This window comes from Chaetodon trifascialis, chromosome 10 (genome assembly GCF_039877785.1).
Source record: "Chaetodon trifascialis isolate fChaTrf1 chromosome 10, fChaTrf1.hap1, whole genome shotgun sequence".
NCBI classification, from domain to species: Eukaryota; Metazoa; Chordata; class Actinopteri; order Chaetodontiformes; family Chaetodontidae; genus Chaetodon; species Chaetodon trifascialis.
Genome location: NC_092065.1, coordinates 23,403,648 through 23,430,135, shown reverse-complemented (window position 1 = coordinate 23,430,135; position 26,488 = coordinate 23,403,648). Strand labels below are relative to the sequence as shown.

Genomic DNA, 26,488 nt, shown 5'->3' with positions numbered 1-26,488 from the left:
ATTGGGTTCATACTATGTCTCAAAGCACCTGCCAAATGTTCATCCCCCACCAATATCTGGGTTTGAACGCCCCGTACTTCCCTTTCCATTTCTTTCCATTTCGACTCATAGTCAGGTCTACACCAGCAGGCCAGATACCTAAGTTGGGCTGCGTAAAAATATTCTGTGAGATTAGGTAAAGCCATCCCCCCCTTACTTTTAGGTAGTTGAAGTGTCGTAAATCTTATTCTTGGCTTTTTACTATTCCAAATGAATCTAGAAATCATCTTATCCCAGGCTATAAATTTGTTTTGGGGGATATTAATTGGAAGGGCCTGAAACAAAAATAACAATTTAGGTAAAATATTCATTTTGACTGTGCGTATTCTAGCACTTAAGTCTAATGGGAGGGTAGACCACCTTTCAAGATCCTTTTGAATGTTTTTCTCAATTTCACTATAGTTGTTTTCAAACATGTCAGGGAGTGTCTTACTCAGAGTTACACCAAGATATTTCATTGTTTTAGAATTCCATTTCAGATTATATGCATCTCTTATTTGACGGGATGGAGAATAATTTAACGAGAGAATTTGTGTTTTTGATATATTCAGTTTGTACCCTGAATAGTATTCATATTTTTCTAAAAGAGACATTAGGTGCGGGAAACATATGTCTGGTTGTTCAAGAAAAATTATGACATCATCCGCAAAAAGGCCAATGATATGTTCAGTCCCTCCTACAGTGACACCCTGCAGGTCCCCACTCTGCCTTATTGCCTGCGCTAAAGGCTCGACATATAAAGCAAAAAGAGTGGGAGACATACAACAGCCCTGTCTTGTCCCCCTCTCCAACTGAATCGAGTTAGACAGGCTTCCATTTACTCTGATCTTAGCTGTGGGCTCTTGATACATAGTTTTAATACATTGGATTACCTTTTCATTGAAGCCAAATCTCTTTAGTACCTCATACAAGAATAACCAACTAACACTATCAAATGCTTTTTCAGCATCTAAACTAACCAGAATTGTACTTGTACCACTTTTTTGGGCGTTGTTTAGAATATGGAGGGTTCTTCTAATATTATCGTGTGTTTGGCGACCTTTAATAAAGCCGGTTTGATCTTCATCAATCAAATCTGGTATGAAGGCCTCGAGTCTTTTGCAAATAATTGATGTGAATAGTTTGTAGTCTACATTTAAAAGTGAAATCGGCCTATAGTTTTTGCAGTCTTCTTTATCTTTGCCATCTTTGGGTAGAACAGTAATAATTGCTTCTTTCCACGATGGGGGAGCCCTACCCTCATTAAGGGTCCAGTTAAAGCAGGATAGAAGCAAAGGTGTTAGCTCCCTCTGGAAGGTCTTATACCATTCAGAAGGGTACCCATCACTGCCTGGTGATTTGCTAGTCTTCAACCTGCTAATTGCAGCTTCTAGCTCCTTCACTGTGAATTGTGACGTAACAGTGTCATTCTGTGTCTCACCAATAGATGGCAGGTCAAGTGTGTCAAGAAAGCTTCTTATTGTTTTTTCATCAGCTGATACTGGTTTAGAATAAAGGTTCTTGTAGTATTCTTCAAATGTTTTTTCTATTTCATCTGGTTCGTGTGATAGTTGGTTGGTTTGAGGGTTCCTTATTTTATAAATTGTGTTAACAGCCTGTTGTTTTCGCAGTCGCCTAGCCAACAGCTTTATTGCTTTGGAGCCTGATTCATAATATGTCTGCCTTACAAATCTTGCCCTCTTTTCTATATCTGTCCTGAGCATCTCATTTATCTCTTCCCTTGTCTTCTTTATTTGCTGTAATACAGACTGATTTTCTGCATTTTTATGTTTCTTCTCCAATTCTTGCAGTTTTTCTACTTTGTTTTTATACATAGCTAGTTGAGCCTTTTTTTTTTGTGATGTCGTCAAAGCAATTAGTTTCCCCCGTATAACTGCCTTCATACCGTCCCACAGAATTGCAGGGTTTACTTCCCCGTTATCGTTCTCTTTTATATATCTTTTTATTTCTTCTCTTATCTGCTCCACATTTGCCTGATTATTCAGGATGCCCACATTTAGCCTCCATACAGTATTTATTTTCCTATTATTCAGGTGCATTGTCAAACTGACCCCACTGTGATCTGATATATCTGCCACCCCGATTTTACATTGTGTGACCCTATGGATTTCACTTGTGTTAATAAAAAGTAGTCAATTCTGGAGTAAACAGAATGGGGTACTGAATAGTGAGTATAGTCCCTTTCTAATGGGTGGAGTTCTCGCCACACATCAATTAGTCCCATTTCCTGCACTGATGTGTTAATAAATTTTGATAGATGTTTCTTGCTTCTTTTTTGGCTTGTTGTATCCAGATTATGATTCATGACCACATTAAAATCTCCTCCACATATCAATATACCTTCAGATTCTATAGCAATAGTGTTGAACAGAGTTTTGAAAAAACATTTAGTACTTTCTGGGGGGGCATATACATTAACCATTGTCACCATTGTGTTTTCTAGCTTTCCTTTAATTAATACAAATCTCCCTTCATTGTCCTGAACTTCTTTAAGACTTTCAAATTGAACTGCATTTGAAATAAGAATAGCCACTCCCCTCTTCTGGCTGGATCTGTAGCTACTATAAAATGTATTCCTAAAACCAAAACGTTTTAACTTTTCATGTTCTTGTTGAGGCAGGTGGGTTTCCTGCAAAAATAATACTTGAGCCTTTTCTTTTTTCAATTTAGCCAGGATCTTGCTCCTCTTAACAGGATTATTCATCCCATTCACATTAATAGACACCAGTTTTATATTATTAAATGGCATTTAAATGATCCAATCCCGTGTTACATTCTTTAGCTTCCAGACAACTTGAAACTGCACAGTCCTGAACATCTGGACAACATGTGCTAACTGAAAGAGACAAAAAAAGAACATTTAACTCCCAAGTTGGGGTGATTCTTCGCCACCCTAAGTCCCCGTTGGTAGGCAGAGGGGAGATCCTCGACCTGGAGGGCCCCTCGCTAGAGGTGAAACACGCAATTTCACACATGCTAGCAGTCCAACGTCATCTGATAGCGTGCATTTTAATCCAAATGAAGTCTTTAGCATTAGTCTAACTTATTTTGGCCCCTTATACCAGCGTAGAGGAAAGAAAATGCAAACGTATATTTACAAAAAAAATTATGATAATAATAAAGTAACTGCCTTGTCAAAAAATCCTATTTAAATGGAAAGAGGATATCCCGCTTAAATAAAACAAGCTCGTATTGATAGTCTGTTGCTTCTCATTGTATTAAGTAATCAAATCGACTAATAAAGAATAAAAAAGACGTACGGATATGGCGATTTAAGGCTCACATCACGGGTAAAGTAATATATCAGTCAAAACATGAACTTCTCACCGCTAGTCTTTTAAAGGGGCCAGAGTTTCACATACCGTCCGTGACTAGGTAGTTAGTAAAGATTAGTTGGAGGGGAACCGCTCAAACTCCTGTAATCTTTCCCTCGCGCGCGAGTCGGCGCTTTAACATATCATGAACACATCAGTTCACATGATGGGTTTCTGTGTGTAAAAGCAGCTTGGCTTTGGATAATCAATAATAACAGTAAAGAATCTCTGTATGGGAGGAAAGGGTGTAAAGCACTCACATTCATTAAGAAATAAAAGACGAGTACAAAAAGCGATGGAAATAATCTGTCCTGTAAAACTCCACACAGGTGGTGTGATTTATTCTGCATGGCTGCTCATGAAGTGACCTCACTCTGTGTACTAATAGCTGGACCTTTATTACAGCAGACATGTTGATGTCATCATATGAAAAGCACAGGTGTTGCTCTGCAGCAGGTGAATTAAGTGTTAAAGCGAGCCCGCATGCAGAATACCAGGGGCCCTGAGACTGAACTGAATTCAGCCATCATTCGTTTTATTAGTTACACCTGTGCTTCTCCTGCTGCCACAATGTCTTCATATGAAACAGCCCACAAGACCGAAACGTGTATTTTGTTTTGCCCCAAAGCTGCAAGGCTAACAGTCAGGCAGATGTCAATCAATTTTCTCTTCATAAGCTTATTAACTGAGTTGAGCTATGGCCAAAAATGTATTTTGTGAGATCACAGCAACCTTTGACAACCAAAATGGAAGCAGTTCATCCTTAACTCTGTGAACAATTGTGCCATATTTGACAAGATTCCCTTCCAGTGTTCCTGAGACATATGTCCATCTTGCAGGTGGACAGACGACCTGAAAGGACTCCAGCCTCAGCTTCCACCGGTGCAGAGGTATAACATGTAGTTTTCATGGTATGTATATTATTGTCTGCTAACAATCCCACACTGCTATGCAGCCCGTTTTATAGATGCAAAAAGTAGAGTTTACAGTTGCAGTCGTGCGACTCTACATCTGTCGATGATGATAAAATGACAACGTGCTCACTATAGAGTGAATTATTGAGTGTGCTGTGAAGTGCACCGTGCAAGAGTGAATTAGAGTTTATACACACAGAATGTATACAGAGACATGGCTTTCAGAAGCTTGCAATGATATCCATCTTAGCAGAGGTGACAGAGTTTGTCATCACCCTTTAATTAGACTACAGGTTGTGATTAAAATACAGACAAAATGCTTGAGGAGTTAAACTTGCTGTTTTGAGATGTAGCTTAGCATTCAGTTAGAAACTGCAGGCTGAGGAGCAGAATATCATCCTCAGGTCTCCTCTGTGTGCCCTCTCTTCAGCACATAAGATACCTAAAAGGAATGGAGCCTGGGGAGTGGGATGCCCTGTGCGGCCAGCCCTCCAGGGTCCTGGTGTCTAACCCTGCCTGGGAGAGGCAATTCAAGATTTTTATATCACTGAGGCCAGACACAGAATGAACCCAACTCTGTCAGAACTGTGCACGAAATGTCAGTCTGCTGTCCGATCATTTATTCGTTGTTTGTGGAGCTGTCCTCATGTTCAGCAGTTTTGGATTATGATTATTCAACAGCTTAATGTCATTTTCAAGCATCATCTACATCTGAGCGCAAGGACTTGCCTGTTGGGACTAGAGGATGAATTACCTGCCGATGTTCGCAACAGAGACCTTTTGCACATTTTACTGCACTGTGCCCGGAAATGTATTCTGGCCTTATGGATCACTGATAAAGCTCCCACTCTCAATCAGTGCAAACAAATTGTGACCAGTATCATTCATTTGAAGCTTACTCTACAGCACTGAAGGATAATCCCTTTCTATTTTATCGGACCTGGGATCCATTTCTCGACTACCTGGGTACCACTGCACCTCGTAGGATGAGGTCAGGGCTTATAGACCCGGCCCGGAAAAAGGATCAGACTTCCTGAACTCTCGTCCTTAGTTTTTGTTCAATTATTATTATTAGTAGTAGTAGTAGTAGTAGTAGTAGTAGTATTTTAATGCATTGATCTATTTTATTTGATGTATCACTGTCAGGTTTAAATGTCTGTATTTTTGTACTATTACTATTCCTACTTTACTTTTGTGCACATGCTTTGCAAAAAAGTTAAATAAAAATATGTTTGAAAAAAAAAAAGATACCTAAACCCAAAACCACCCAAAACTACCAGTGATATTAGATATTAACAGGAGTGAGAAATTATATTATAACACAGAGCGAGTGAACTGCAGCACCTTTCTTGCATTACACAACATCTGGAGGGAAGCACGCACTCACAGATGTCTCTAGTTTACCGCAAGCAGCTGCATACCTGCACACACCTACATGCAGGACTGCATGCTGCGAATTCTCTGTGGACACATTAAGACATACACACTCTGCAAACATTGCATGACTCCGTATTGTACACCGTGTGCACACACGCATGAGCCCTGAGCATGAGAAGTGTCCTCATGACACGTTGCACATCAAAGTGCTTCTCACGTGAGAGTGTCGGAAAATAATTAACCTTCCTGAAACACCAGCGAGGAAACACGCAACCTCTCACAGCCCCCACAGATTGGAAAAATACAAAGTGTGGCTAATTGGGATTATAGAAATCTATTTATCCAAAAGAGCTTCTGCCTCCCCGTATGATTTGTAACAGGGCCCTGCCATGCATAATTTATTTAATGTACAAGCTGGGGAAATATTTATGATCCACATATGAAACCTCTCTGACTTTCAGTTTCTCGATATTCCTCACTCAAACACACACACACACTCACACATATTTGAGAGATGATTAACTCCAGAATGCAGCAGAGAGGAGCTGTCTGTTACACCGATGGAAGCGAGTGCAGCATTGAGTGTGTGCATGCGTTTCAAGCCATTATGTGGGTGATAGAGGTGCTGAGGTGCATAACAGCTCAGATTAAGAGTCTGTCGGAGACATTTAGCCTGGTTAGCTCAGTTACCGTCAAGAAAACAACCAGCCGTAGCTAAAACAGAGTTGTGTCAGTCATATTATTGGAGTTTGTCTTCCCTGCATAATAAAGCTGCTTCTGTATTTCTGCCTGGCAACAGTGTGAGTGATGACAGTGCTGCAAGCAGAGACATTTAACACGACAGCAGGCATCATTACACAGTTTACCTGCAGTGTCTCTGAGGTACAGGTGCATCATAAACAACAGCAAAGAGGACTGACAACATTATGAGACATGCAGGCAAAAAAAAAAAAAAAAACGATGAGCATTTTATTATGAAACACAGCACATTAAGGTGATCACTGAAATCACCTGCCTCCCAGCGTCAGCATACCCTATAGTTCTGATTTGTATGTATGAGTGCGGTATGTAATAAGCAAAAGTTCCATCTTATTTCTTTTTCTTTCTCCCTGTCAGAGCGAAAAGCCCCAGCAGTGCATAATCACAGCGGCACAGAGAAGTACAGAGCAGAGTGCAGCCAAGCGGAGTGATGCAAAACGAGCCACTGCTGCTTTAATGCCGAGAACATGTGCGGGGATGATGCAGTGCTAGCCCCCCCCCCACCCCCCACCCCCCCGCCAACCTTGGATCAATTCCAGCCAGAGTCCTCCTCCTGCTACACCTCTGATCACCTGAGCGCTTCAGACAAAAGCAGAAAATGGAGCAGTATGATGATGCAAAGGAGGACAGCTGAGGTCTAAGCATGACAAGCTGCCACGAATCAAAGCTGCAGCCACAGCCGGGTGCGATACTTGATACTTTTATGGTGCAGATGGTATTGCGATAGTACTATCAAGTATCAAAAAACGGCTTGTCATTTGGTACCAAATTTCAATACCTAAGCAGCAGATCTCACTGGCGTCACTGAGCCAATAAGCTTGCTTGGAGCAAGATCTAATAATCTGATGATTGGCTGTCTAACATTACAAAACACTGGATTAAGCAGACTAGATATTCCATCACTCTCTCATTCTAGTCCAGGTTATCCTTTGAAGTGAGTAACTGTACGTTCATGGGTGATGGAATTTCTTTTTTTTAAAATGGATTTTAGAAAACTGGTCAAAAAAAAGTACAATTCAGGAATCAGTATCGAAGCCAAGGTATCGGCAATATCAGCAACTGATAGCGGTATGAACATTTTCGAACAGCCGTTGCTGTAGCAACATGAAACAGTACTGACGGTGCCGTTCTGCTCCACCTCTTGACACTCATTTCCGTCTACCAGCATGAAGTATGAGGCAGAGGTAACCTCAATAGATGCTGTAGCCAAAAGCAATACTGGCAATGTTTTGAGGCAGGTAGCCTCGCTCCACCTTTCTCCACCCTGATTTCTTCATGCACAGATGGAAATGGAAATGGACTGCCAATGGAGTGACAATGATGATACTATAATAATAATCGTGTCTATTAAATGAAAGTGAAACAATTTCATTTCTATTCATCACTGTGAATCAGCGCTCGTAGCTTTGGTCGTTATATGAATGATTAACACCAAGTAACGAACTAAACAGCTGAACTGAGTTCAACCAGAGTTGCTCTCTTCGTGAGCCTATTTTACAAGATAAGGTTGGTATTATTCTACATTTTCTTATTGTCCAAAAATCCAATGAAAAGGCCAAAACTGAGTTAATCTCAGTACTGGCTGACTTGTCCGCAGCACTATGCGTGGCTTGTTCTTCACACAGCATTTCTTCAGAGTGAAATCTTACAGCCATCTTCTTCTGAGTAATGACACATTACATTATTTGAAATTAGACTTACTTCTTATGGCTGGCTCATTAAAATCCATTAAAGTCCATTAAAATTGTACATTGGGACAGTTTCACTCTGCTAACGCAGCCTGGTGTGTCTATGGTATACGCACACAATGTCCTGAAACTGAAAATAACTGAGTGAAGGAACACTTGTACGATTGCTTGCTCCTTTCCAGAAGTTATTGCTTACATTACTGCCTGCGGATCATGAGCGTTGCCATTATCAGAGGCTGAAAACATCACTATCCTATCATCACATATCCCTCTTAATACTTTTAAGGGACATGTTTTGACATAAACTAAATTGAGCAGAAGTGAACTGCGGCTTTGGGAACCTTTTGCAATGAATCTCAGAAAAGTTATTTACTGTAGAGGACACAGCAGAGCGTGGTGCCGTTAATTCGATTTGTCAGAGTTTCGAAGCTGATGAACTGAGCAATGGTGTGTGAGCGAGAATCCATATGACACCAAGTGGCTGATATCAAATAAAGCAGGTTGTAGCACAGCAAGCGTTCTCATCTGTCAACCATCGTCAGAGTTTCCAGAGGCATCACATCTGACAGCCGTCATGCATTAAACACGAGCTCTGCGCGTAAGTGCTCCATGAGCCTTGTGGAATTCACCACAATTACAAGTCAAATCTACTAAAAAATGCTATATGCAGAATACACACTACAGTCGTTCTCCTGTCACATGTAATAAGGCTCTGCGAGGATAAATATTTAGTACAGATTAGATTGTTTTGATCATTCAATGCGAGCCCAGATTTGGTATGTGTCCCAGCTATAAGTCGTCAAGTTCACTGCGTGTGATCGTATGGATGTAGAGCAGCAGCATGAAAACACCGTCTCACTGCCAATCCCTCGTCTGAGCTGAAACTGCATCGGCCCTGCAATCACACTGAAATTCAACCTCAGTAAGAGTCTAAATCTGACTGATTACCTGCGCTCTTTCTTCCTCCCTTGTATATGGCGGTAACACACCAGCTAGCAGTAACATTGCTTTTCTTCTGACTCAACGCATCACGAGAAACTTCTCCGTCTGGGGACGGACACTAAACTTTTAATCAGATAGGTAGGATGCAGCCTCTCAGAGCTCTGATCCTCTGCCAACTCCGCCACTCTCAGAGGCCACAGGAGACGGACAGGAGCCAGGCCATACCGTGCCTCATCAGCACAACCAATCATTTGAATTGATTATGATAGATAAATAATCAGCCGAAGATTTATCACCAATCCATCCCTCGCTGTCCCGCTCGGGTTGTTCGACTCCAGGGGTTTGTCTGATTCCTCCATTCAGAGCCAAGGAAATATGCTAACATGTCGTCTTATGCTCATCCAGCGAGAAGATTCATCATCTCTCCATCATTTATGGGCTTTCTGTTTTCTAAAAATCTTGAACTGGTCTTTAATTATAGCACCTGCAGCAGAGCAGTAAAGCGGTCAAACACTTGATGTTTCTCCAAAATCAGACTGGTGTCTAACTAGGTATCAAACCGTTACATCTTTGTGGTACAGACCGAAGCGTGTCTGTAGAGTCGTAGGCGTAGAAAACTGCTACTATAACTGTTAAGTAAGTAAGTAGGACGCCAAAACAAACGATCACTTTGTCAATCATTGAGTGCTCCCTCTCGATGATTGCAAGGAAAAAACAACAACTGACGCTACAAAGCGATCTAACAGGATTTTTTTTTTTTTAAGAAAGACATCCCTTTATTGTCACACAACACAACATGCTACACACACGCCATGCATTGGTGAAATTCCTCCTCTGCTTTTGACCCGTCCCGGCAAGTCCTTCCTCCGCGGCACACCAGGAGCGGTGGGCTGTCGACCGACCGGCGCCCGGGGACCCGGTTCTTTTCGTCACCATTGGTTTTAGTGGGGTTTTTTAAGGAGGATACCCCAGGTGAACACGGGGAGAACATGCAAACTCCACACAGAATTGTTTGTCTGAACACAGTCTTTCTTTCAGTCAGTCTTTCTTTCTTTCTTTCTTTCTTTCTTTCTTTCTTTCTTTCTTTCTTTCTTTCTTTCTTTCTTTCTTTCTTTCTTTCTTTCTCAGAAGCTCCAAAAACTCACCTCCATTCATTGTGCTTGCAGGAGAAACCTCACAGATTTCAAAACCTAAAAAAACCCTAAATGTCTGCACGCACTCGTCATGGCTGGATGATATTAGGAAAGGTTTTATTTAGCGCTTTGTGTTAAATGAAAAGAGTGGTGTGTCGAGAGGCACAGAGCAAGGTATTAAAGAAAGGACAAGATGATACCCAGCCCCACCATCACCACAGTGACGCTCTGTTTGATGCATGTCATTATAATGTCCCCTGTCTTTAGCAACCGTTTGACTATTCAGAAATACAGAGAAAGCTATGGGAGGCGCCTCTCTTGTTATTCCCTTCTGCTTTCGATTAATAGGAGGAAACACATGAAAAGACCATCATATACTATCTTGGCACATGCTCCTGTTAATTAGTTACTGGCTGCTGCCCATTAATTTTCCTTTATTTCCCAGAGATCGCTGGACGCTACTGGTGCATCTAAACTGTGGCAAGAAAGGCCATCATGCTACTGTTTGTAATGAATGTCGAGTACAGCACGATGAGAGAAAAGGGTCACACACACGCACGATGCAACAGCGCTACGCGGTGAGTGACTCACCAAAGAGCCGGATGTTCAGCAGCTGGAAGGGTTTGAGTTCAAACCCCACAAATCTCAGCGCTTCAGAGACCGTTTTATCGCCACTGGTGTGTCATCGGCCGCCGATTATCAGGCAACAGACCTGACACTTACTCAGATGTTATTTCAATGCCTGACTGACAAACACAGACTCACAGCGAGAAAAGTACTAGCTGCTGACACGTTCCCATGGTAACACAGACCAATAGATCTCAGCTATTGACTGAGGATGAAGATCTCTGTAGACCTATTAAAGAAAACACCTACACACAAACACACAGTCTGTGCGTGCCCACAGACACACACACACACACACACACACATATTGTACATAAATCACACACACCAGTTAGGCATCAGCCTCCAAAACATCTTTCTTGGTATGAACGGAGATGGAGAATACAAAAATACAATGGGACTGTTTTCTCTGTAAAAAGACCTGAAACAGCTGAATGCTTGAGTAACCAGGTAAGAGAGAGAAAGTCAAATCTCCCCGAGCCATGCTGTGGAAAAGCTCACTCTTAAGTGGCACAGCGGCATGATATAAAGAGGATATGTTGAGAGTGAGTGGGCGATTTGCTCTGATTTAACTGGGGAGGCTGGGCAGATAAACTGTCTTTTTCCAAATACTTTGGCGAGCTTCTCCATATTCTGCAGCTCTGCTTTCATTCTCAAATCTGCGCTTAACGAGGGGATGTGCAACTGTGCTAATCACAGGGACACGGACATTCGTCGTCACCCTCACACGAGGAGCAGCAGCGTGTGTTATTCAGAGAGCCAGGGTTCAAATTTTTTCCAATATGAGGGTTAACATGAGAGATGGCTACGGTGGTAATGACAGTGTTCTTCTGACTTTCAGTTATAGCAACATTACATCATTTTACCTTAAAATAACTGTCTCAGAACCCCTTTGATGGTAGACTGACTTGTAACAGGGAGAATGACGCCTCTTGCGTTCCCACTCTGGGCCCTGAATGCCTCTTCTTGCACTCTGTAACTTGGGCTGAGTGGGCATGATCTCCTGCTAGACGCATGCAACACTTAACGACACTACGTCACACACCACCAACTGTGTCGCTGATTTGGGTGAAACTGGATCGCGTCTTATGAAGAAAATGTTTTCTGATTTTCCTTCGGATGTCCTCCGGCTGCTCTGCAGCCACTACAAACATCATCACAGAGGCAAAGACACTGAGGAGGTCGTTGACGGAGGAAGCTAAGAAGAGAAGAAGAGAGCTGAGCAAGAGGCCAGACAGGAGTAAATCTCAAACCAGCTTTTAGTGGTTGGCGAGAGCTTCATGAAATAAAAGGCTGCAGACAGACGCCGAACTGGCCTTCTTGCTGTTGGACTATTAGCCATCTTGCTAAGTCAAGTCTCTAGTTTTTGAATGGAAGTAATGTAATCATAACAAACGCAGCTGTCCATATTCACGACAATGGTGCAATAAGTGAACTGCACTAAGAAACTGTAGGAGCACCAAATACATACAGACTTCTTATATTTTTGTGTTGTTTGGGTTTTATTGGAGCATTATAACTGAGAAAAGTTAATGGATAGATATTTTAAAACCTTCAGCAGCTTCATGTCTCCACAGCTGTCTGTGGAGCATCCTGACTAAAACTGACTCATTATTCCTGGAAAACGACAAGACATTTGACATTTAGGTTTTCCAAATGTCACCTTCAGCGCTGCCAACACCGAAGTTGAAATTCCACTCACATGCAGCTGGAGCTGGCATCAGGAGAGCTGCCAATATCTAAACTTTAAACTACACATGGCTGGTTACTAACGGAGTGGAAAAATATGCTTTTTGTCATATGGGTGAACTGATCCTTCAGTAGCCAGTTGCATCTCTAAGCACCGCTGAACCTGGCTTGAACAACGGGATTAATAATGAATCTTGGATGCACTTACGTCTGAGTTTTCTGATGTCTGTTTTTGTTTTGTGATTTCTTTTCAAGAACCTGCCAAATGCAAACAATGCAAACTTGACTCCATCCAGTCAAGACTTCCAAGGCTCCAAGCCAAAATGACATGGTGGTATGTCAGTAAGAAAGAGCATATGCTGCTGGATGAGTGTAAAAAGGCACAACGTGGTCCCTTGATGAAACATAAGTGTAAGAATTAAATTGAGGAACAAAGATTCCAACGATGTCTTAACTAGATTTTTCGGACTGTAGAAAAAAGCTCCAGGTTCAGTTGCTGTTAAATGCTGTGAATGACCAAATGTATACTTACATAGTGCCGCCTCCTGCCAGGTGGAATCAATACATATACACTTGATTTCAGTCATTTGAGCGTATCCAAAGCTCAACGCTGGCAGAAAACAACGGCAATGGCACAACGACAGCACACTCATTCAAAGTATTAATGATGAATAAGAAAAAAACTGCCACACGCCAGCTTAATATTCGGCCACATGGAGTTTTATATGTGTGACGGTGTTTTACTAATAAATCATAACAAAAACAACATAAGTATAACTGGCTGGTTGACATTTCTGTCAGCTATTGGTCAGACTGGCCGCAGTGACGAGGCTAACAACAGCCATGTTAGCTGAGGCTAGCTCTAATATCAGCTGGGCACATCTGCAGGACTTAGGTGTGAAATGACTTTATTGTCATGTCAACAGAATCGCTCACGTGGATACTGTCTATGAACATATCCCAACAACAAAAACAGAGACAGAAACCAAATGACAGTCATCCCGGAGCACCTTGGCATCCAGGCTGTGGACCCGACCGCCAACAAAAAAGTTGCTGCCTCCATACATTTACATGCTTTTATTTGTTTTCTAGAGTAGAAAGGCATCTGAATGAGCAGGTGTTTGTTATATCTGTAAGGTAAAACCTTCAGTTCATAACAAAAGGGTCACAACATTAGTTCTGATTTTCAGTTTAAACCTTTCTCTCTTAATTTCATCTAAATTAGCCCAGGAAGAACTTCCCTCTATGTCCTCCATCACGGTTTTCATTTCCTACCCTCCATCTGAATTTAACATCATGTGACTGCAAACAACCTATTAAGGCATCACTTCTAAAAACCAGACCACTGGCATTATAGTTGCGTGTGCATCGGGGGCGGAAGCGGTATGCGCTGGTGTTACGCGACCGGTTTACCGCTCGGTGGGTCGGTATCTGCAGCTGAGACACTGGTGCCAAACCGTCAGCTCGATCTCGCCCTCACTCTATTTTTGTTTTCCTTGGATGGCCGTGAAGACACGGAGCTCATAAATTATTTATCTGTGTCGACTATGAAACGTCCCCTATGGATCTCGTTTGAGGTTGGTGACCTCGGGGCTCAGTGCTCCATGAATGAATAAAAAGTTTCTGCCTTAATGCAATGAAACGACCGCGGTGAGCGCGTTGTGGCGGCGCGGCGCGGCGCGGCACGGCACGGCGCGGCGCAGCGCTGCGGTCCGCCGTGCGCTCCCGCTCCGTGTTTGGGGACGTGACATGGGTTAGGGCCTGTGTGCGACTACAATGATGCTTAAAAAGCACAACAAACACATTTAACGTGCGATCGGGGCAATAAATCACATTTCTGTAAAGACATAGGCTGTGAAAATAACAGTTCAGCCCTCAGAGATCACTAAAACAGCTGCAGACGCATCAAAATGACTGCCACATCTTATACAACCCAGCTGTTGTTTTTAGAGGCTATCACTTATATCTAACTGTCTGATGATATCTTCCCCTCATAGATCTCACAAAGTGTCTAATCAATAATTACATTAATTAAATGATATAATGACATCAAGCCATCTTGAGACCGGAATGGGAGTCGGAACATTCCGCGCCACTCAGCCTGCTGAGCATGTGGTATTTATTTCTTTTGGTTTATTTCTATGATTATGAGGAATAAAGGACCACTCTCACAGTTTGGAACATAACACAGCATCAGTGTCTTACCGTCAGCGGCCAAGGAGCTCTGTATCATCAGCATCAGGACCGCACCGACAGTCACAAACCACCGGGCCAGCATCCTATCCAGCGCCCGCGTCCTCTTCCCGTTCCTCGGCGAACGGACGGCCGCCATCCCCGCATTCAGGAACCATGCCGTCGGAGAGGAAGAGCAGGGGTCTCCTTTAATATTCACACCTCCAACCCCGGGGCCACTGCTGGAGAGGAGCGCATGTTTGGGAGCCATTGGTCAACCAATTAATCCCGAATGGAAAGCATCTAACGGCGCTGCTGTGGTGAAAGGCATCCGATCAACGTGCCCCCGGTGCGGACAAGCAGGGCTCCGCTCTCCATGAGCCTGCTGGAGGCTGTGGAGATCGATAAAGAAACAATGAGACTGCTGTACTGTTTTGTCTCTTTGACGCGTCTCACTGTGTCCGTGTCTGTGTGTACGCGCGCTGTGTGAAGTCTGACGTCCCTACTGCGACCGCCAGGCGCTCTCCATCTCCGCTGGCAGCTGCATCACTACTGATAAAATACCGGAAATCAGTTTATGCTGCCTTCAAAATAAACCGCCTAAAAAATTAAATTGTCTGGAAGTGCATCTGCTGCTAATACGGTTAAAGGGACACTTGACTGACCGTGAGGTGAAGCCTGTTTAGTGTTTATTATATACAGGCAGGACAGAGACATGGACTTTTTATAGTGGGACAGACAGACTGAGAGGACTGGTTATAGTGGGACAGAGAGATGGACTGGTTATAGTGGGACAATGAGGCTGAGAGGTCTGGTTATAGTGGGACAGCCTGAGTGGACTGGATATAATATATAATAATATGTGTGTGTGTGTGTGTGTGTGTGTGTGTGTGTGTGTGTGTGTGTGTGTGTGTGTGTGTGTGTGTGTGTGTGTGTGTGTGTGTGTGTGTTTATATAAATACATATATGTACTTGGCCCTTGCAGTGTACATGTCAATGTGAGTGTGCATGTGAATGGTTGTTAGTTGTGACGAGCAGGTGGTAAATATACTGTATGTATATATACATTTCTGTTCCTGTGAATAGCTTCTATATATTCTTTTCCTGTGAATAATGAAGAGAGTAGAAGATGAACTGATCTCTAAAAGGCATAAAGTTAAAGATGAAGCATTCATGTCAACATTTTAAGCAAGATCAATGAATTATTTTTTGTTTTCTACAATTTAAGAGTGAAAGGGGGAAGGGAGTCCAGTCAAGGCCAAGAGAGTTGAGCTCTCAGGTAACTTTTACCAAGGTGTCAGACCTAAATTAGCTTTTTCGGGCTACGGCTTATTTACAGTCATCATTAGGGAAGGCAAGGTGATGCACATTTCAAAGCTTTATTCAAACTGTGACTCCTTAAACCTTGTTCCAACAATCAGCAGCCATGGGCTCCTCTAAGCAGCTGCCTAGAACTGTGAAAATGAAAATAATTGGTGCCCACAAAGTGGGAGAAGGATGTAAGGAGATAGTGAAGCATTTCCACGTAGACGTTTGTAATATAATTAAGCAGTGGCAGTCAACAGAAACAGCTGAGGTTTGGAAGACCAAGAAAACTTTCTGAGAGAACTGCTTGTTGGATTACCAGAGAGGCAAATTAAAAGCCCTGTTTGACAGCAAAAAGACTGAGCAGGCTGGACAGACAAGAGGACACTGTGCAGGTAAAAAGAGGATGGCTTCTACAACAGAATAATGATCCCAAACACACCTCAAAATCCACAACGGACTACCTCAAGAGGACCAAGCTGAAGGTTTTGACATGGCCTTCACAGCCCCCTGAAAATCTGTAGATAGACCTTAAAAGAGCAGCGTGTGCAAGACGAGTAGAATCCTTTTGCAGGAAGAATGAATGAAAATCCTCCAAACAAGAACTGAAAGACTCTTAGCCGGCTGCAAAAAGCCTTTTCAAGCTGCGATACTTGCCAAAGTGGTGTTACTTAGTACTGACAATGCAGGGTGTCCACACTTTTGAACTCTTGCTTTTTGCATCAGGCCCTTTGTGAAAGCTGGAAATAAAAAGTCATCTTGCTTAAAGCACAAGTTAATGAGATCGGGGGGCTGTTTGGGTCGATGAGGCTGTTCTTGAAGGCCCATGGTTCAAACTGAGATGTTTCATGTCCACCCTGCGTGCAATGATCATGTTTCTGTGTTTAATATTCATCGGCTTATTGCGGTGCTGCTGTCCCACCAGAATTCCTCTGAACACATCTGGATCTGTTAAGTACAACAAGCTGAATTAAACTTAAATCAAGATTTGCTTGTAAGATGCAAGCATATATTGCCTGAACTTGCTCACAGCTCATTTACTACAGCTACATTTGGTCCTTAGCGTCCATTTGACAGCTAGAGCATCACTCCTTGTGTTTTCACTGAGTGTTAAACCATATATTTTGCACTGTAAGGGGCATTCGTTATTTTGTGGCGAGATAAATCGATGCGCTTTGACTTTTAATGGGTAAACTAGCCAACTTCCGGTCTGCTTTTGGCTAACACGGTCGCTAGCTTGACGCAGCCTCTCGCAGGTAGAAACAGCCTGCGTGTTTGGTGTAATTATGGTAAAAATAACAGCACAGGCTGGTCTGAACGGTCTGACTCCTTACTTCACCTCTAGAACCAGAGAGGACAGATGAGACAACTCGCTTGTTTCGTCTGTGACGGAGCGGACATGAAGCCCGCTGCAGCATTAAAGCACCAAACATCAGTCAGGCAGTGACGCCAGCGCCGCTCTGCTTTCGCATGGGTCTGTGGCTGATCTGAGTTCAGCGGGAGGCAGGCGGCCCCTGGTGGGAGCTGAGGGCAGAGCCACACTGCCTGCATGCACACACCGAGGGACAGCGCTCATCATCAGCTCTGTCCCCATTGTGGCCAATTTACTGTAAAACAAATAATGGTGCAATTATTATTTTGCTGCTGGAACAGCCCTGCAGGAGCCTGAGTCTGTAAACACTGTTATATCATCAGATCCATTAGGGGAAGAGGGGGTCGCTTACCAGAGGTTATCAGAATGGCCAAACACCAATCACTTTAATTTGAGCAGAGGTAAACAGACAACTGGTGTATGTCCAGTCATTAGTAAAAACTAACCAGTTAACAGGAGCCGTGAAGCACAAGACGACATCTGAAAGTGTGTGAATCACCATTATATGACACGCAGAGCAACAGCCTTTAAAGAAGTTACACATGTTGCTGTTGTCTGTAGTTCTGGTGGGTAGACGTGTCTGTGCCTTCCTCCGTTGAGTTCAGAGTCTTTATCTGAATGTGTCATCAAACGTTGGCCCGTGGGTCACATCTGGCCTACAGAATGTCCATGAATTTAGAAAATGTGCACTTCTAACGTCCCTCACCAGCAGAAGAGGTCCAGTCCGTCCTGACAGCGATGGTTGATTAGTCTGTCGAGCCCTGGCCAGTCCACAGACACTCAGAGAATCACTCGTCTATTAGACACATGAGGCGTCACTTGGTTTGGTTTTCGTTGGCCAGCTGTTGTACTGAGTCTCAAACAGAGTATTCTTGTTTGCTTCCTGGAGATGAGTTTTTAGAGATGAGGGCTCTGTCATTGCTAGTTGAACTGTGGGTTTTGTCTTGAGCGCTGACTGCCTCCTTGGTGGAAGTTTGAGAGCATTTTCTAGTTAGATATTTTCCATGTTTTGGAAAGTTCATGATATAGACTTAAAAAAATAACACTTAGTAAGAAATATTAAACAATAATGGGCTAATCAGGCCTAAATAAGTGTTTTTTTTGAAAGTCTGGCCCTTGTCAAACGTGGTTGAGGACCCCTGCCACACCTCAGGTTTGTTGTGAAGTGTAACTACTCAGCACACACAGTGCAGATGGAGATCACTCACTGTGCTCTTGTCCCCAGATGAATTTGGTTTTAACGTGGATTATTTCCCTATCGTTGGCATCATTGTCATGGTAACAGTGTTGTGTGTTGTGCTTTCATGTTAACGTTACACCAGAGAATCTGCTCCTACATCACAGACCACCTCCTTTTCTCTTGGACAGTTTCTACAACTCGCGTAAATGTATTTGTCAGAAATAAGTATGGACCAACTGTCCGAGCCTCGTCGACCCGTTTCACGCCGACGCAATCACACAAGGTGACATTAAAGGCACGTTAACTGATTGAATATTGCTTTGTTACCTCCAATCATTGTGGACCTCGGACCTTGAATGCAAATCAGATGCAGAACTTTGAGTGACATGTTTGTCAGCATGACTGATGAACTGGCTGAGCTGATCCCATGTAGCCCCCATATATATCAAGTACATTAGGCCAGACTGTAGCCTCAGTTTCAGGCGTGAGGGGACAGAATAATGGCAGCATAACAATTAGAAACAGGGTCACGCGTCGACCTCTATGATGTGCTTACCACACATCAAACAGTAATACCTGTACGTGACAGGTGCATCCACAAAGACAGCAGCGACTGAAGCAAAAGATCTTTGTTTAATTCAAAGTGAATCTTGACATAGTACACCATCAATTCATAATTTGACACTCACCAATAAGAGTCACCAAGAAGGAACCCGCTTTTTGTGACAAAGTACATAAGGCTTGGTCACACTGAAACTCACTGAGAACTAGGGGGGGGGGGGGGTGGGGGGGGGAGAAAATGACCGCAAACTGGTAAGACACACATTATTACATCCAAACAATAATCATTTTCCCAGTCCTCATATTGTTGTATATTGCACAGTGCAGTTGCTACATGTCAAACTAGTGTAGCATTTAAGAAACAAAAAGAAAATAAAAATCAAAAACTAAAATCGTAAAGCCACACAGATCTACACATATTTAAAACAGTAACAGTTTCAATTTAGCAATCACGTCTACATATTTGTGTCTAAATACAATAAATGTCAACCCGATAATTAGATAACTGTGGTATAAAATCCACCTAAAACGTGTCTTCGGAGTCAAATCTCACTATTTGTTTCTCAGCCCAGCACCTAAATGAGATGCTCAGACCCATGTTTGTTGAGTTTTGCCATGTGAGATCCCAGTAAAAGCAGGCCGACACGGACTAAGACCTTACTTTGTGAAAGCAGAGACTGGACCCAATCCCTGTTTAATGCCAAATCCCCCCAAAAAATCTTTAACAGAGGCAGTGAGCTCAATTTTCCTCTAATGTTTTCCAAGTACTCAACAAGTCCTCAGGCCTGCTTTGTTACTTAAGGCTGCTGGGCTCCATGTCCTCCTTGAGCTTTGGATCTGGGACTGGGTGACCCTGCGCTGACTTTGATGATGCAACTGTCAGCGTAAGGCTGCCGGGAAGCGGGATTATCTATCCTAAGCAATCAACCCAAAGTGGAGGTGGATTATAGCGTGGGACATCGCTGAGGTGGGACGCATGTTCATCTCATCACAGGTGCTGAGCCGACAAAGAACAGAGGCATGTGGGAGTCGAGGAGAGAAGCTGCACGGCACGGGGTGAAAAAGGGGATCACCGTGCCGTGACACACGCCCATCAGTTCGAATTCTAGGCTGCGCTCCGAGCTGACGAGCGCATCCTCGTTTGTCTACGAATCGTCAACACAGTAGCATATTAAACGAGTACACAAAATACACCCACCAGTACAAGCAACATAGCAAAACCATTACAATGTAATACATTTAAGAAGGTGTGTCCGGCCGCGTGACTGCTGCCACCATGACAGAAAAACATCCAGTTTCTTATTGCAAAGAGACGTTTGCTGGTTCTAATTATTCATGTTAGGACTGATTTTCTCCATAGTACTAGATACCAAATGGCTCTGGATGAACATTTCTTGAGGGATCTCATAAACACAAGAAACGCTTCTCTTAACAAGAAACTGTCTGTCACAGTGGCAGCAACATGCTTCCATAGATAAGGATGGGACAGCTTTGGAGCTAAACTTTGCGTAGGATTGATGGATAAAGCATTTTGAAACCCCCTGACTGAAACACATGATGATATCTACCTATGGTAATAGCTGCATACAACACCCCGATCGCAACGTGAGAGAAAACGCCGTGTAGCCGTCAGAAACTCAACAAATGACTCATCTGCGAACCAGAAACAGTCTCAAGCTCCACAAATACATTCACGGTGTGAGAATAAAGCTTTGCGTTTGCGTGTATTCGGGCCCTATGCTTTTGAGTACTGCACGGTGTTCTTGGTGAGCGCGTTCCCTGACTTGCACTTTCTTAGGATTCGGTGAAAAATAAGATTGTTTCCAGACCTCATCTTACTCGAACAAACAAACACCTTTGGGGTTTCGGGACGTGAAAACAGGAGCCGCTCCTCTGAGGAGGAACTAGTCTACAAATTTTCCGACTGCTCCGATATCGATTCAAGACCTCATCCGGCAGCCACTTGTTGGAGGAAAGGCACTAGTTGTACAGTACGAAGAGTTGCGAATACAGTCCAGTAAAGGAAATACAAACCATGTCATCAGAATAAAACTCGGAAAAAACGATAACACGTCAACGACACACCGGTTACAGAATCCAAGAGTGAACCCAGCCTACGTCTGAAATACTGATGCTAAATGAACACGCACAAAAACACACACACACAAACCAAAAAGCAACAGATTAAAAAAAAAAAAACTCATAACTTCCATTACAGCAGTTTACAATCACTTCAAAACAACAAAGCCAATATACAGAGGCACTAGCATATAGGAATAGCATTCAGTATACTTAAAAATAAAACCCACTTCTATTGTATCTAGTCGTCAGAACTACAATACAAAGGAGAGAATGCAGGCTAGAATGAGATTAATCCTCTAAATTCACAGCTACGAAGTGGCAGATAATCATTACATAGCAGCTTATTATCTATACATTCCAAATACACTTTGCCAAACATAGCTCAGAAAAATAAAACCTCAACCTCATTTTTAAAATAGAGATCTCACAATATATTCTAATGTTGATAATTGCAACAGTATGCTGGAGGTGACAGGAGAAATCGTATCGACCATGCTTCAGAAATGATTAATGAACAGTCTTTGGTGCTGATTGGAGTAAAATACCAGCTGATATGACAGGTAAAGACGCAGCTCTACTACACACTGGAAATTAAACAAAACCAAGGAAAAAAAAACAAAACAATCAAGGCTATGCATCCACCCTGAAGGAATGTATCAAAACTGAGAAACAGGCTTCAATACACGGACAAAAGGATCATCTCACACAAATATTTGAAACAATTACCGATACACCTCGAACACTCAATAGCCCAGCAATGATACTGTAAGTTCATAGGTTATTTCAAACACTGAGAAGCATTTAGAAGTAAAAACATAAAACCATCTTTTTTTTCTTTTAGTCTATGCCACTCCCCAAAAACTAAAACATAAAATGCAGTAATGCAAGTCTAAATGCAACATAACAAAAACACAGCAACCCAGAGGCTATCTAGATTGTATTGCAGTTACAGTAAACAGTGACAATACTGTTATGAATTAAGTACTATAGTGAATAGAAATCGATTATCAAAATATCAAATCACTCTTTATGTACATAAAAAGCTCATTCAGTCAAAGCCCTAAATGTGCAGCCACTAGCTAAAGTAAATCCACACTCTGAGTTAGAAAGCAAACCGAAGTCCAGCCTTTGCCAATATTAAAACACAAGCATTATCCTCATATCTATCTAATAAGCCCATCATATTCAGAGTCTGAGGGTTAAGTGCTGCAAGCCCATTTAAATTTACAATCTATAAACTCCTGAAGTAACGTCGTAGACTCTGGTTTTAAGGCACTAGGAGACGGCAGCAGTAAAGTCTGCCTCCAACACAGACAGGAGCGCTCAATCCTGGTTAATACAGACTGGGATGGCTTAACAGACAGATCTGACTGGCGAGCACATGCTACAAGGCAACAAAGATAAAGGGAAGGGGAGGCTGAGCACCCTGACAGCAACAACAACAAATGATTTCCAGCCTCTAATTAGATTATATTCTCTGAACACTACCTAAACAACAAATGACAGGAGGTAATATGCGAAGGACACATTCTTAATTCAGATTTCCTTATCGCCGTCATCTGTGAATTCATTCACTTTTGCCAGGTTCTCGTATAAAGCTTTGCCGTTTTATTCAATCGCCGTTTGCTGCGTTTGGCCGACGTGATTGCGCAGGAGGTCCTTCAGAGCTGACGCTGCTCTGACAATCAAACACCGTCACTGAATTTTGACGAGAACCTCCAGATTACAGAGGCCGCGTGCCCCCATGAAACATTATCTTCAGCATTGTTACTTTTCTTTCTCGAGTTGACCACATTTTCCTCTTCCTCGTCTTCGTCATCACAAATGTGCGTTTTGTGCTCTGCTGCAAGCTCTACCTGCCCAGGTTGCAGCCCCAGTCCATTTCCCGTTGCCCTTCCTCACGAGAAGGTACTGCTGCGGCCCCGTCCGGCTCCTCAGATGTAAGAGAACTGGGGGTGGTGGCTGAGCTTGGTGGGGCTCAGAGGGAAGCCTGTGTAGGCGGCCGGGGAGGCCATGTAGGGGTGAGGAGGGGGGAAGGGAGGCTTGAACTGGTGGGGGTGGTGGGCATAGCCGGGTTGCTGATGTGGGTGGATGGTTGGGGAGGGGAGGAGCCTGTGTGGGTGGGGAGCAGGGGGTCCAGGGTGGTGGGGGTGGGTGCTGATGCCCAGGGTCACCTGGTGAACTATAGCGCCTCCTTGGGGGTGGGAGAGACTGTAGCTGTGCTGGAGGAGAGGGGGAGGAGGGCGAGAGGGCAGGATGGGGTGGGGGTGGTGAGCAGCGGTGAGGGGGCCACTGGGGGGGTAGGACAGAAGCGTGTGTGCGGGCAGGCCTTGGGTGTGCGTGTGCGGGGCGGGCGCAGTGTGCGTGGGGCTGCTGTGTGGCAGGTGTGTGAAGGTGTGTGTGTGGACAGTAGGGGGGATGTAGGCATGCGGTCGCAGAGGCCCATAGTTGCCGTTCCACTCTTTGTTGCTGAGGTTTGAACCGTACGGCTGAACCTGAGAGAGGAAACACAATGACTGTCTGTTAACACACACATTCTACACACTGTTGAGACAATATATCCACATTTTTCTTGCAGAGACTTGGATGAAAAGATCAATACAACTCTCATGTGTGTCCATGACAGCAGCTGAGATTGGAAATGGGGGAAGCTAGTCTGGCTCAGTCCAAAGGTAACGAAACCCACCTACCAGCACCTCTAAAGTTCATTAATTAACACTGAAGTGTAAAAACAATACGTTGTGCTGGACAATCTCTCGGCCAGAAGCAGAAATGTCTTGGTTCCACTTTCCTTTTTATTCAGATCAAACAAGACGCAACATGTTAAACATCTGTTAGTGCGCTTCAGAGACGCATATCTCTACGGGCAAGTCTTCACAAACTACCTCACTAACAAAGCGCCACACTACATTCTGGGATTTTCACATCTGTCTGCTTCCACAATGTAGCCCTTGGGTTTAACTTTTCATAGAAATACTGTCTTTGCTTCCCACACACACTCATGTGCAAGCTGTTACGTAAGCTCAGCAAAACACCTGTTCTTGTTCCACAAAGCAACACAACCCCAACTTAAATCATTTGGGGCACCGGTTTCATCTTCCTGCCATGTTACTTTAGGCCTTCGCCATCCTATAAAAATTCACTAATACATTTTGTGTTCAGGACCTGCATAATGCTCCAGATACTATAAGAGACAGACAGAGAAATTAACTGACCTGTCCAAAGCCCAGAGGGTGCTGCTGCTGCTGCCCAGTCACCTTTTGCTGTCGGGACAGAGGGGGGGCCGATGGAAAGAGGGGGACGGAGGAAGGAGTGCTGTGTTGTCCTATGAGGCTGCAGCGCCCTTTGGACCGGGACCAGGACTCTGAGGCTGGAACAAAGAGAAGACAGAAGTGAGTCAGGCAAAGATATGTATACTGTAAAACTGGACGGCAGGTTTAGTCCACCTGACCTGCAAGACCGGATACAGTGAAGCAGACCAACAACTTACAAAGATTTCAAGCAGCAAACACGCATGCATACCAGAGAAAACAGATTCAGATATGAAAGACATACATTCAGAGGTAGAACTTCAATCCAGGTTTTTGGGTCTAAAGAATTTGACAGTTGATAAACACATTTTAAACAAAGTGACCAAGATGCTCTCAAGCCAGACTTCACTCAGGTGTTGTTTAAAGTTGCATTCCTTAAGATTTCAGTCCTGGTTGACTCAGCGACACCTGTAGTTACAGGTGGTAACAGCAAGTGTAGTTTAATACTACACGTCACATAAGTCTGTGAGCAGCAAGACAAACTATTGTCGCTTTACTGAAGAAGTCAGAAGATCAATTCCCTTTTTCCTTCAGTCTGTGATCCACAGTGATGAGATTTTACGCTGCATACAGCATGAGTCTGCGCCCAGCACGCCAGTGAAAGGACTGAACGCCTGCGACTTTCAATATCAGGAGACGCTGCATTAAACACAAGCACGATTGTGTAAAAGACATTACTACACAGGTTCAGCAACATACCGTTAGCAAAGATGCCAAATTGTTCTCGGTGTTGATGAAATACAATCAGTGTAGCAGCACCAAACTGCAGCTGTGCAATCACAGTGGAATGATTTCAACAAACAGAAATCACATTCGAAGCAAAAGCAGGCAAAACTGAAGGGGCAACCACAAGCTAATCTTTATGAGACAAAGCGGCAACTGCAACTGAACAAGAACAGCCTGCTTACATGAAGTACAACCAAAGGTGAACTGCAATCTAAAATTAACAGGTATAATCTGAGAGCTTATACGATAAAGTGGCTGCAATCAGAAGTTATGCATTGAAAATTATCACAACAATAAATAAAACCTAACATATACAGCGGCAGACATGTTGAGGTGCTGACATTTCACCCATTCCTAGAAACTTGCGCTGGATCAGCTACTTGCTGCCCAAAGAGAAGCACCACTCATGCCGTCGTGCAGAAGAATACCACTCCATCCGGGTTACAATCGGTGTGGAAGAGGTTTTGTATTTTAGGAGCGCAGTGAACCCAATGACTGCCAGAAAATGACCTGCTTCAGATGAAATGTCTGAGCTGGTGGTGTAGAGGAATGGCATTTTTTTAACAGTTGGGGATCTTCCCATAATAGACAGCACTGTAAAACTAGACAATGAAATTCAGTAAATTGAGGAAATAGGAAGAGACAGACTGTTGGCACTCAGAAAAAGCACTTGACAAGCAAAGTTGACCCTTGGACTCTGATCTGAATCGGTTTTTAGTATCACGTCACCATTAACAAAAATGACCATGTGACAGTAACAGAACAGAGAAACTGATTTCAGATCAGTGCCTTGGGGCAACATTTGCTGCATGGCAAGAACCAGCAGAGGAAACATGGGACCTGACTCAATACCAAATGAGATGCATCCACCTTTCCCTCCACTTCCAGGAACCAACTGACGTCAGTTCACAAAATACGTTTGCTGTAAACTCTCCCTCCTTGATGTGAAACAAGGAGTGGTTTGTTTTACTTAAGCCGCAGTTCAGGTATTCTTTTCAAGGTTTGGTCAGAGTTACTTAAGAGATTAACAGGAAACAGACGTCCACCATGAGCCAAAGCGAGTGCTCAGATGAGGACAGCTTCCATCACTTTACTCTCTCTGCACAGCACACAGAATGAGTAAAGCTTGCTTTGAATTGGGATTTCTGGTTCACTGAAGCTTACACTAGATGCTGACAAATTTCAAGTAAAGTGCACATACACACATATATAAAAATATGACCCTATTTAACTACACATGTGTAATGGGTGAGGAATGAATACACCAGTTCTGCAAAGATTTTTCTCTTTCCTGGAA

General features: G+C 43.3%; 2 protein-coding genes across 5 annotated transcripts in view; both read right to left on the bottom strand.

The window, feature by feature from the left end:
- kiaa1549la (KIAA1549-like a) overlaps positions 1-15,216 on the bottom strand; it is a 109,251-nt gene extending 94,035 nt beyond the window's left edge. For 3 of the 4 annotated variants that reach the window (XM_070971527.1, XM_070971530.1, XM_070971531.1), the window contains exon 1: positions 14,688-15,205. In XM_070971527.1, coding sequence (XP_070827628.1) covers positions 14,688-14,925 — 238 coding nt within the window. In that variant the 5' untranslated portion in view covers positions 14,926-15,205. Of the gene's footprint in view, positions 1-14,687 lie in introns of all 4 variants that reach the window. The other variant, XM_070971532.1, reaches the window with a different exon arrangement.
- A 3,906-nt stretch (positions 15,217-19,122) lies between these two features.
- Positions 19,123-26,488, bottom strand: part of hipk3a (homeodomain interacting protein kinase 3a) — a 32,599-nt gene continuing 25,233 nt past the window's right edge. Inside the window, exons 17-18 of the mRNA XM_070971865.1 lie at positions 24,370-24,524; positions 19,123-23,649 (exon numbers count right to left, since the gene is read on the bottom strand). Coding sequence (XP_070827966.1) covers positions 23,089-23,649; positions 24,370-24,524 — 716 coding nt within the window. The 3' untranslated portion in view covers positions 19,123-23,088. The remainder of the gene's footprint in view (positions 23,650-24,369; positions 24,525-26,488) is intronic.